General features: G+C 34.3%; 1 protein-coding gene across 1 annotated transcript in view; it reads left to right on the forward strand.

Moving 5' to 3' along the window:
• The first annotated feature begins 3744 nt into the window (after positions 1-3744).
• The window catches only part of LOC113070060 (rab proteins geranylgeranyltransferase component A 2-like), a 46182-nt gene continuing 37352 nt past the window's right edge, over positions 3745-12574 (forward strand). Inside the window, exon 1 of the mRNA XM_026243222.1 lies at positions 3745-3796. Within this exon, the coding sequence (XP_026099007.1) occupies positions 3745-3796 (52 nt within the window). The remainder of the gene's footprint in view (positions 3797-12574) is intronic.

The raw sequence follows: 12574 nt of genomic DNA on the forward strand, positions 1-12574 counted from the left end.
AGAAACTGGGGAAACAAAAAAACTTACAAAAAAATGAAAATAAAAAAAACATGGGGAGGAAAAGCGCTGTTCACTTTTTGTGGGTCTGGAATTGTTCATGTCAAGCTTGATTTATTATATATATATTTTGATTATTAAAATTTTAATTTCTCCTACATCTCCTCATTTTGCTCTGCGCTCCTACACAGCAGCAGTTCGGTGACAGCAATGCAATGCACAATATTTTACACAAAAGATTGATTGGTTGATTGATCGATTGACTCATTGGTTGATTGATTGATTGGTTGATTATACATGTTTGCATGGGGGGTTTTATGCATGCTTTTGATGTAAAATAAGACCAAGATATATTCTTAATAAGGTTAATAAGCTTAAAAAGATTTAATGATACACTGATAAAAATATTACCTCAATTGTGGCATGACAATTAACTTATAATTTCTACACACATTTGTTAGCGCTGATATGTATTCATCACAGCATTTCTGCATCACCCATGCATTCACTGTGTGACACACTCTGATAACTGATCTCTAATTTAATTTATATTTATGGTGAGATTTACAGTGCAATAATGTTCTCGTGAATGTTTAATTTGGAGAGTTTACGAGGACAGATGCCACCGCTCACCTCTCTCTACTCAAGATAGCCACGCTTTTGAAAATAAAGGTAATTCAAACTGTTCTTCAAGCAATGCAATAGAAGAACCATTTCAGTTCCACAAATAACAATTCAGTCAAAGGTTCTTTAAAACACCATCTCTTTCTTAATTTTTTATAATCTGAAGAACATTCTTTCACCACAAAGAACTTCAGATGTTGAATGTTTTTTTATGGAAACCTTTAAACAAAAAGGTTCTTCTATGGCATTGTGAAGCACCTTTATTTTTAAGATTGCACCCTCATAAAGAGCTGAGAGAGAAAATAAGTGAACTGTGAAGTCTCCTTGAGTTCCATTTCAAAGTTGCAATTAAGTATGAAAACTTTGATACTGTATTTCGAAATCAAAGATTGAAGAAACGCCAGATCTATAAGCAAACACAGGCGGTAAAGGCTGCAACTTTCCACACATAGTCTAGTTTTCATTGTGGTGGCTCTGATGATTTGTGTGTTCTTTCCTTGTCTGAATGGTAATCTAAATCCTTCTTAATCAACACTGGCTCTCCAAAGTGCTTGTACGATACCACAGTTAAGCAGGAGATTTTAGGACCCGTCCTTAACGACATTTTACCCGGTCTGAAAGGAATAACAGGCAACAAAACAGCAAAGTAGATGTACTCTCCAAACACAGAAGCTGTGAATGAGGACTCTTAGAAGCGAGCATCAAAGCCAGAGGAACTCACAGAAGACTGTGGCTAAAGGTGCAGACTCTCGCAAGATAAAGAGCGCTTGATTCTTGCGGAAAGCATTGTGGCGCTCGTCGCCTTGATTTTGCTTTCAAAACCAGCCAGAACTAAATGCCTCTGAACATACTGGGTAATGGCACACGATGAAACCCCACACGGAATGATTTCAATCCACACAGGTTTTGCTTTTCATTTCTCCCTCATATAAAAAAAAAAAAAAGAGCCGTATCCCCCGGAGAACAAGCCGTTGACATGCAGACACCCCTCCATCACAAACACTGCGACAAACTCTCTTGTTAAAAGCATCCCTGGTGCGTCAGATATGAGAGAGAGGGAGAGCGAGCAGGAGAAGAAAAAAGGGTTCTCCTGTTGTAAGCCATCTGTCTTGTTTTCCGATGTTTTTTTAAGGATGGACAAGACGTGCTTAAAAAAGCAGACTAAAGAAGATCAAGTGTCACCAATCTGTCTTATTTGAAGCTATAAACACCTGTCCCTATTCCAGCCTAAGAAATAAGTATCAGTGACAAAGCCTGTGTTGTTGAAGTCAAGAAACCAATGGAAAAGAAAGGTCTTAAGGGTTATCCGTGCTGCTTCTTTCTGTTTCAGGAGATATGGTCATCTCTCTTTGTTTACCAATGAAGACAGTACAAAAAAAATAAAAAGGGTTCTGGAGATCTACGGTATGCAGAAAGTAGAAAGCAAGTTCCTCACAGCACACTAATACAAGATGATTTTTCAAAACCCTTGACTGCCGATGAAAAAAGCCGCAGAAACATCTGGAACGTGCAGATAGGAATATTCAGAGAATAGACAAAGCTGCTCTGAAATATGTTCTCCGGTGCATTCTGGCATATCTCGAGATAAGGAGAATGTTCTTGAAATATGTGAATTATAAGTGGGCTTCTGAAAAAGCCCTTGTTTTGCTTCAGGAGCAAATAGTTCAGAAGCTTAAATTGGAGATACGTGTAATGGTTTGAGTGAAAAAGCAAAAAAACAAATTTCAGTGAAATTATATAAATCAGATGTTCTTTTAAAAACAACTGAGATTCAAAGCCATACACACAAAATAATAAATAAATAAAACTAGACTGGTCCCTTTAGTTTGTACAAACAAGCATGTACAGTAAATCATGTAGAATCGGCATCAGAGGACATTTCAGCAGGATGAATGTTAAAATACACAGGTTTTGAACGTATATATCCAGAACATCATGCCTTAACATGAGACATGTACATGCTTGTATCATATTATATAATATTTTGTTGTTTGTTTGTTTTGTAGTCACCAAAAAGTACAAACTTCACATTTCTGTAATGGGATGTCTTGTCCCATACTTCTTTTGTAAGAACATTATACTATAAAATGTGATTTTGTTTGTTTTTACTATAGTGATTTGCCAAACTGTAATGCATTATATTAAAGGACTAATGATTGGTTTTATTGAATTGTTCTTATATTTTGTATGGCATTTTTAGCATTTGTGTGATATAGTGTAATAAATAATAACAACTCATAATAAATCAAACAGGGGTCGTTAATTACAAAAAAGCATTTTTACAAGGTCCCAAATTGACATTTGTATTAAAAAAATAATAATTTAAAGCTGCCACAAGAAAAAAATGACTTAGATTGTTTCTTTTTCATTTCAGTCATTAAATGTACTCATATATTTTTGTGATCATATTTTTTTTATGAATATTTCTAATAATGAACAGTTAGATGTCTTTAGATGTGTGTGTGCATTTTATTTTTTAAATACATCTTGATAGCTGGCTGTCAGTGAGTATTTTGACAGCTCATCATTAACACATTATCTTCTCAACTCTATTTGAAGAACCCGCTATTTGAAAAAATATGTTTTTTTTTTTTCAAAACAGTATTCAGCAGCTAGGAACGTAAGCCATCAGTGATAATAAATGAATAAATAAATAAATAAACTCAGTATTCTGATCCCTTTTCATGGCCTCACCTAGCATTTGAAAGCTAAAAAAGGCCTGCCTCATGAAATATTAAGAAGTCTACCTGCTAACCATTCTGGAAATAACACAGTATATCAACACAGCTGTTATATGTTTAAGTTTATATAGCTATAACGACATAACGAATGTTCGTGAGTGGTGCATTAAACTGTATTTCTGTTTAATATCCATAAGAAGAAAAACAGACAGGGTTTTGTTTAATTTAGGCTACACAGGAAATCATAGAATATGAGATGTGAGATTTCAACACAAAGCCTGTTTTTTTTTTTTTTATATATATATATATATGGAGCATTTCAGTGCTGAAATTATATTGCGTGCATTTTGGCTACTGTGTGTTTAAATCTGTATGTTTTCGGTTATGAAAAAAAAAGTGTACGTCACGCTATAGCGTGTCACGTGAAAGGAATAGTTTCAAGATGGCCGCGGAGGAGCTCCCATCTCAATTTGATGTTGTTATTCTCGGAACAGGTATGAAATAACAACATTTGTGTGAGCGTTATCAGTGGTTTGCGCTACAGAGTTGTTTTCTGTGCCTGGTATAGCGATGTGTTTTGCCACAGACACGTGAAACAGACTCAACGACATATGAACGCTAAAGCTAATGGTGATTTTGACATGTATGATGAATAATGTCATTTATACTATTATTTTGACAGTTATTTGACTGCTGGATTGTTTAATAGGCGCGAAACTGTAAGACAGAGCAAAATAAATATAAGAAAGATGTGTGACATGGACTGGTCATGACTGTGATGCTGAATCACAGATGAGCTGGAGACAGTGATGGAGGGACACAGACTCACTGGTTCTGCGTGAACTCAAATGGATAATTTATTTTTATTATAAACATGAATTATTTGGAACCGTTACTAACATGAATAACACATTTAATGTCTATTATTTGTATTAATTACTGTCTATTGTCCTTCCTTGCTGTTTAAAAACATGAAATTCTTCAAATAAGATGCATCTGGCAAATAATAATTATTAACAACTAATATGTAAAACAATTAATAATATATATATATATATATATATATATATATATATATATATATATATATTATTTATTGTTTGTATAAAACAAATCTAAAGCGTATTGCTAATAATAATAAATATTATTACTAACACTTATTATTGACAAAAATGTACAATTTTTTTTTTTTTTTTTTGTTCTGATTAATTGTTTGTTGTCTGAATTAAACAGATCTAAGTCATATGGCTAATAACAACAACAGTAATAATATATTTATAACAAATTAAAACACATTTACATTTACAATAATTAACATTAATTACAACTTTATTGTCTTTACTACTAATAATAATATAAATACTAATATTTTAGTCTAATATTAGTTTTGTTAATAATAATAATTTGATAATTAAATAGAATATTGCTACAAGCCGCTAAAGCAGATCTAATAATTACTGATAACTAAAGTCAAAGTCAGTGTTTATAATAAATATTTAATATATACATTTTTCCAAAGCAACCTGCAGTACACTTATTACAGAAACATCTTGCTTGCAGCAATTTGGGGTAAGGAGTCTAGGGCGCAACAGAGATTGAACTGAAACCAGAATCTTCTGACTACCAACCAAGAATGGAGAGTGAGTTGTAAAGTGGACAGTTTTTATTGAACATTTCCTGGCCTGGTCTAGAGTTTAGCCCGACTTTATTGAGTGCAGCAGTGCTCTAAAGTAGTGCACATAAACCAGTTTTTACCAGAACTGGAGCTGACCCTGACTCTGTGACCTGCTTCAAACCCAGGACTGAATTGTAGGTTTGTGCTGCGATCCCTCTGGAGGGTGGATACTTTACTGGACTGTGTGGTGCAGAGCGAGACCCCTGGAACGATACTGTCCTCGTTCTCTCTCTAGTGTCCTCATTCAAAGCGCAGAAGTGTGTTTATATGCAGGCCAGATCCTCGGGACAGTGCTGAAGCCAGCAGGAGATGAAGTTACTCCCTGATGCAGAGCATTGTTCTTCACAGCAGGGAGAAGAGGTAGTGTGTGTAAAAAAAAATGAAAGAAGAGAGGGGTTAGTGCGATGGCTAATAGCAACTTTCTCGTGCTGTGATTGATGGTGTGCAAATGAATATATCTGGCCCACTTCTGGATCCACTGCAAAACCACCAGAGCAAGTTGGTCCCAAGGCAACCGGTGACACGGGGACACTCACAGCTTGGACTATTTCTGCTCAGACTCCGTTCCATGTCAAGGTTGCTCAGACAAGTCCCAGACTCCCTAGTTACCCCCGTTTTTGCTGCTGGATACGGCACAAATGAGGATACGGACAGGGAGCAGTTGTTAATGAATACTGCAGCCCCCATGTCTGCTAGACCCTCTGACTGTGTGAAGGACTGTGTTCCCGTTGGTCGCGCCCCGTCAGCTGGTGACTCGGCTGTCCCCGGAGAGCCCATGCTCAGGGTCTGCTGTGGTGGGAGCAGATGCCTGTGTTTTCATTTTTTTTATTTATTGTTTGGCACATAGGCTTTTAGTGAAATAGAATAATCAAGAAAAAAACAGCAAACTGAAATTCCCTCAGGCTCCAGGTTATTTTCCTGCAGTCGGTATAGTGCGGTGTATGGAGCTAATCGGGTTCAATGGGTGATTTCCAGAATGTTCTACTCCTGTAGAAAGCTAGAACATATCTCAAGATTTTAATAACATAACATAAATAACATAATAACATCATTTCATATATGTAATTAAATAACAAAAAAATAATATTGAACTGTTACTATGCTTCCAATATTCGAGCTCACTGATTGGTTTAAGAATAAACCACCAGTTTATCTTAGATATTTTTGCTGCATATGCTACAGAACAACAAATTCAATGCATAGATGGCTAAAAAACTAATTTCATTTGATTAATTTCACTGTTCAGTTTTACAGTGTACTAATTAATAGGGCCTTATGAAATCCGTTAATTTTTTTCCAAATTCCATTTTTTTCCATTTTAATTTTCCTGGATTCCATTTTTTTTTTTCTGTTTAAATTTTTCTTAACTCCTTTTTAATGTTTCAATTAAATTGTATTAATCAAAAATCATGTCTAATTTATTTAAATCATAAAACTTATACATTTTCACAACAATTTAATACATTTTAGGGCATGTTTAGGGCCTTATGAAATGTTTTATTTTTTCTTCACCATGTGTTTTATTGTTACCTAATTCTGTGTTTTAGCATGTCTAATTATTTCAATAGGGGTGTTCCGATCAGGATTTTTGAGGCCGATCACTGATCGCTGATCACAGAAAGAAGTATCTGCCGATCCGATCACCGATACAGATTTTTTTTTTTTTGTTGACATTTTTCAAAAATATATATTTATCTCACCTAAATTCATGATCATGCTCTGTATTTTTGTTTTTACAATAGCTTAATTGTTGCACAATAGCAGTGCAAGCCTGATTTTCTGAGTAAAAAGTAATAACTTTTTCTTAAAATAGCTTTGTTTTTTTCCCCTCTGAAATTCTGTTGTGTAATTAAATGTTTTGGTTATCAAAGGCTATAGCCTTCATTGTTGAAATCAAAAGTATTGTTGAAAACAAAAGTATTGCTCGTGGTAAGTTCATGTTAGTTAATATGTTAACAATTCAAACCATATCCTGAAGTTACTAACAAATAATTTACTCTAATTTAAATAATACTCTGATGTTAAAATAATTTAAAACGAGAATGTAAGTGTGCTCACACTATTTTTGTTTGTAAGAAAAAATTAGATTCGATTTCATATCGTAATATATATTGCAGAAAAATTTAATATCGCAATGTAATTTTTTCCCAATATCGTGCAGCCCTACTTCACACCACAATGAAACACTCACCAACCCAAAAGATATAAGTTCTCGTCTGAAGCTGCTGCACTAATGCACTGACAGCTATTCTGCCAACTGGTAAAAGTTCAAACGTTAACTGTATATAACAGTATGAATGTATACTGAAGCACAGCAGCTGTAGAGGCTAAAGGATGCAGGCAGTGAGGAGGTACAAGACTCTTTACTGAAGAACATCACAGGCTCAGCAATCACTGGCTGACAGGACTGACTGAGATGCACATTCAGTTCATCTCAAATCAGAGCTGTTCCCTCACCTGCCGCTAATAGAGTAGCAATGAAGAAAACAAGCCAGCCATTTCACCGGCCGCTCTTTGAGCCTGTGTTAATGTAACTATTCATCTTGGTTGGACCCCGTGTGCCTTTAGCTTAAATAGCCTCTATTTGCAGTCATGTGATTACAGAACACCTTCACAGATATCCCTGTGCTCTTTTCTGGTGATTGATTTCTCTTGGCCCTTGAGCATTAGTGTGGAATTGATTGTTAGTAGGACCTCCGATGGGCGTCATAGTCACAGACTGCTTGTAGATTGTCAGTGATGGTTGGAACGGGGTTTATGACTTTAAAACTTGATGTTTATCTGTTAGACATCTGTGTCTAGATTTCATTTAGGCCAGTGCTGAAACTTGCTTCATTTTAAGGAGGTGTGAATTTATACTGATTTTTCTTTTTTTATGTTTGTGGTTCATTGACATGACACTCATATTAAATAATTCATAATAAAAAAATGCAATTCGTAGTACATACAGTGACTTGAATATACCTCTTCTATGAGGAACATGGTTTTTAATTTCTGATTTTCTGAATTCTGATTCTGAATTTAATTTCTCAAATATGTCACTGTCCTGATATCATAATGTTGAAAAAATAAAACAATATTATGATATAAAAGATTCAATTAATAAGATTGTCTAACAAATGGCAATGTTACTTTAGTTTGTAAAGTTTTATATAATACAACCCCTCCAAAAAGGTCATGATATATTTGTTTTCTTTTTCTTTTCTTTATATGGTTTTGGTTTAGTCAGACAAAATTGAAAATGGTTCAGAGTAAAGACTGTGAATGTCATTTCTACATGTGCTGTGATTTTTAACCTAGGGGTGCTTTAAGTATCTTATATTTTTGGCTGAGAAAAAAAGGTTCGGCTAGCAAGGAATCCCTGTTTTATGAATTAACAAACATATTTTCCCCAAAAAAATAAAAATAACAAACTATTTTCCATACAATGTAAGCATTCGGTAAGGCTGTTAAAGGAGACATAACACACACACAGTATCTGCCAATCTCATGTTAATCTTGAGTACCTATAAGCCCCTTTCACACTGCGATTCCAGAAAATACATGGGTAATGTGTCCTGGCAATTGTTCCCGGGTCGCTAGATTTTGCCCCTTACACACTGCCAGTGATTACGCAGACTATGTGTGTGCTTTCACACACAACCTGTAAAGGTCCCGTAAAGACACATGACATCAGGATGTTACGTGTAATGTATGAGTTGAAAACGCTAGGCACGTTAACTTTCACTGAAGCTTGTGAACGATAACGGTGTCAGCGTGGAAAGTGAGGAACTAACTGATCTCTGCTTCATTACAGTTTGCACATATATATTTTTTTTTTCGCGATCGCTGATCTGCCTTCAAAACTAAAAGAGTCACGCGATAACGTGCGTCATCACTACGACACACCCTTTACGGCATTAGTTCTGGCTTTTGTTCACACAGAGCTCATTCCGGGACTGAACCCAGCAATGTTACTACGTCCCAATTCCGGGATGTGTTTGGGTTCATAGAGAACGTGACCCGGCAATGTTCCGGCAATTTTCTGGGCCCAACGTGCAGTGTGAAAGGGGTTATAGAGTAGTATCACATCTCTGAAGAGTCTTTTAGTTTTAACAGATTTATAAAATACAGATACAGCTGTACCACTTCTGTCCGAAAACAGATGAGCTCCTGGTAGAGTTACGCTCTTTATGACATCATACAGGGCCATGCTCCAAAAAAAAGTTCCAAAACTTACACGAACCCTGAACGAGTGTCAATTTAACTAATTTTTTTTAACACTTTGGCCATGTTTAATTTGACTCAGACTAATGTCAGAGTTCATGATCCCCTTTAAGCTTCAAAAGGACAGAAAAGAACCATAAAAAGTAGTACTTAAAAAACTTTTTGAAGCCATATAGTAAGGGCTGGGTGATGTGGCAAAAAAATCGAATCTTTTTTTTTTTTTTTTTTTTTTTAAGAACATTTGACAGATTCATTTATTTATTTTTTCTATTCTTTTTTTATGTTTTAGTCTTCAACTTAAAAACATAACAACAGCTTGATTATAGTAACATTCTCTTTGTTAACCATCTGGTTAAAGCACACACGACGTTGTCAACGTGGTGTAAACATAAAACCTCCATGTAGTCCAGATACATCAGCGATGCCAAACACCTCTGGTTTGCTGTGGGTCTTATAACCAGTCATGTTGTACTGAGTTTGAATATGCTGAAATACCAATGAGATTTGAAAGGTATGGCATACGAAGCGATTTTCAGTTAGTGACATCTTACATTTAGCTTTATTGCTCACAAAGAGCATCATACGATTTCAGAAGACTTGAAATATAGAGCAATAGCTGTATACACTTTTATGATGCTTTTACCCTTATTTATTAAAAGGAAAAGCAGTTCCGAGTTTCTCATTTTGTGTTTTTCTCTCAGAAGAAAGTCATACAGATTCAGAATGAGGAGGGTGAGTAAATGATGGCAGAATTTTCATGGATGAACTCTTTCTTTACATTTCCCACAGATGTGAAGGAAAATATACAATAGCATGGTTTGTGTGTGTGTGTGTGTGTGTGTGTGAGAGAGAGAGAGAGAGAGAGAGGGATGGGTGACAGAAATGGTTGGAGTGTAAAAGAATTAACCTGCCCTCTCCCTTTCTGTCTTTTTATTTCTCTCTCTCTCTCCTTCCACAGTCCTTCCCTCACTCCCTCAGCCTCGACTATAAATAACCGAAAAATGACTTTCAAGGTGCAGAGATAGAATCCATTTGGAATGTTCACTAAAATGACGAGTGATTTATGATTTCATACAATTCCTGCTGAAAGCATTTCGGGGTTTGCCTGGTCATCAAAGTCCTGCCAGCTCAAATCGATTATTTATCGTCCAGCATGTCTATGTGGCATCAGAACTTTATGGCAGGTAATGTTTGTCTTTAGCAAACATAATGTGGAAAAATCAATACTGGATAGGATAAATGGCGTTAAAAGATGGCGGACAGAGGTTATTTACACTTTTAAAAAAACATCTTCAGTATTATTTAGACAGATATATTGAGGCTCCTCACACCATCACTGATCTGGTAGGAGCGTAATTGAAATGCATCTGTTATAAACAGTCGAAATTAATAAATGTAATACTCTTCCATAAATATAATTTGATTTTTTCAGTTTTTTTCACTTTTTGAAATGATGTCACTGAATTTCACATAAGGATGCATTATAAGAGGCACTTGCACTAGTAATTACATAGTAAATGTTTCAGGCTCTAATTTGACATATTTTGTTTAGAACAGGATTGTGGTACTCTCTTTTATCGATCAGGAATGATAAAAGATTGTCAGAGGACATTCTAACATTTTTATTTCACAATATGCAACATTGAGTCTGCAAAGTGAAATTTAGACAGTGAATTTTTATAAAAGATTATGAAGATAAACATTATTATTATTATTTTACAATAACATGCAATGATAAATCAGGAATTATGAAAGTCAACAGAATTGATGTCATTCTTTTAAATTTGAACAAAGGTTTTCGGTCACATTGTAGGAGAACATGTGGGCGTCTGAATTCCCAGGATTCTCCATCAGTGAAATAGCCAGTGCTAGGAAAGATACGACGGGCATGCTCTGAATAAATCACTTTTCCATTGTGTGTGAGATGGGGCTGTGCAAGGCCAGATGAAGAAGAAGAAAGATGGAGGGACAGGAACGCTTGAGTGGCTTAATGGAGTTGTTTTCAGGCCCGGTGCTGCTCAGTCTTGCTCTCAGGGACCCCACGCGTGCAGCTTTGAGAAGAATGTAAACCTCAGCTCAAGCAGTGTGTATGCTAGTAAATATACCAGTTGGATCCATTGGTACTTTGGCTTGAGCTAGAGCTTGTACGAGCACTTAATTTTAATAGTCAGCGAGTTGTGTTTACCTTATGTAAATGACTGTGCAAATGCTGTGAAGCATCAGCAGCCTTTATCATTGCAAGATTCATGTTGCTTGCAGTTTCATAAACTGTGCAAAAGTTTTCTTGGTGGTACTCAAGTTTTTTGGTTTGTATGTGAATGCCCCAAATTTATTGGGGTCCAAATGAGAAATTGCTAAATAAATCAACTGAGAAATTTGTTGTAGTTTTTTAGTCATTTGTATATTTGGCGTTGATATTTTTTATTTAAATTTTTACATTACCTAGGTTTTTGATTTATTTTGATTTCAGTTTTTGATTTCCATTTAATGTTTATTACTTAAACTTGGATACAAATAAATATAAGGCAACATTGTTTCTTTTATAATATGTTTATTTTTATTTCAGCATTATTTCAATCAACAGATTTATTTCAATTAGCAGCTTTATTTCAAGTAACTTAAATATTGTTTTAGTTTCAATGTTAATCAATCAATGTTTTAAAAAATCTATAAAATCAACCACTGATTGTTGGATAAATGTGGATAAATAGATGGAATTCAATCATCTAAAATAATCAAATTTAAAGAAGATCTAAACAAACTGAAAATACAATTTAGCATATATTAATATACAAATATATATATAAATATATAATATACAAATATATATATATTTTTTTTTTATCAGAAATTAAAATAATTTTGTGTAATTGTGTTTTGTTATTCTATGTTAGTTACCTTTTTTGGTTGTGTAGGTTAACATAACTTTAAAACTTTAAAAATAGATTTAACTTTTTTTTAAAAATAATTTTCATTGATATATCATTATTTATTTAATAGTAATTGGTAAAGTTAATTTTGTAGTGCTGGTCATAAGTGTTTTAAGTGGTTTTGATCTGCACACAATGTATCCACTGATTAATAATTTTTTATCAATTTATCAGTTGATGTATAAATAAATAAATAAATAAATAAATAAAAAAAAAAATATATATATATATATATATATATATATATATATATATATATATATATATATATATATTCATTTGTGTCCTTATATAAACTTCACCATTGGTTTACCGACAGCATACTTGTCCCAACATAATTGGCTTTGCAGTGCAATGTTAAAATCTAGTGAATTTATAAGAGTTGGGAGATGAAAGATTGAATGAAATACAATATCGTTAGCTGTGTTGTTGTCCTTGTGCTGAGTTGCTGTTTATCACTG

Source organism: Carassius auratus, unplaced genomic scaffold (assembly GCF_003368295.1).
Source record: "Carassius auratus strain Wakin unplaced genomic scaffold, ASM336829v1 scaf_tig00002951, whole genome shotgun sequence".
NCBI classification, from domain to species: domain Eukaryota; kingdom Metazoa; phylum Chordata; class Actinopteri; order Cypriniformes; family Cyprinidae; genus Carassius; species Carassius auratus.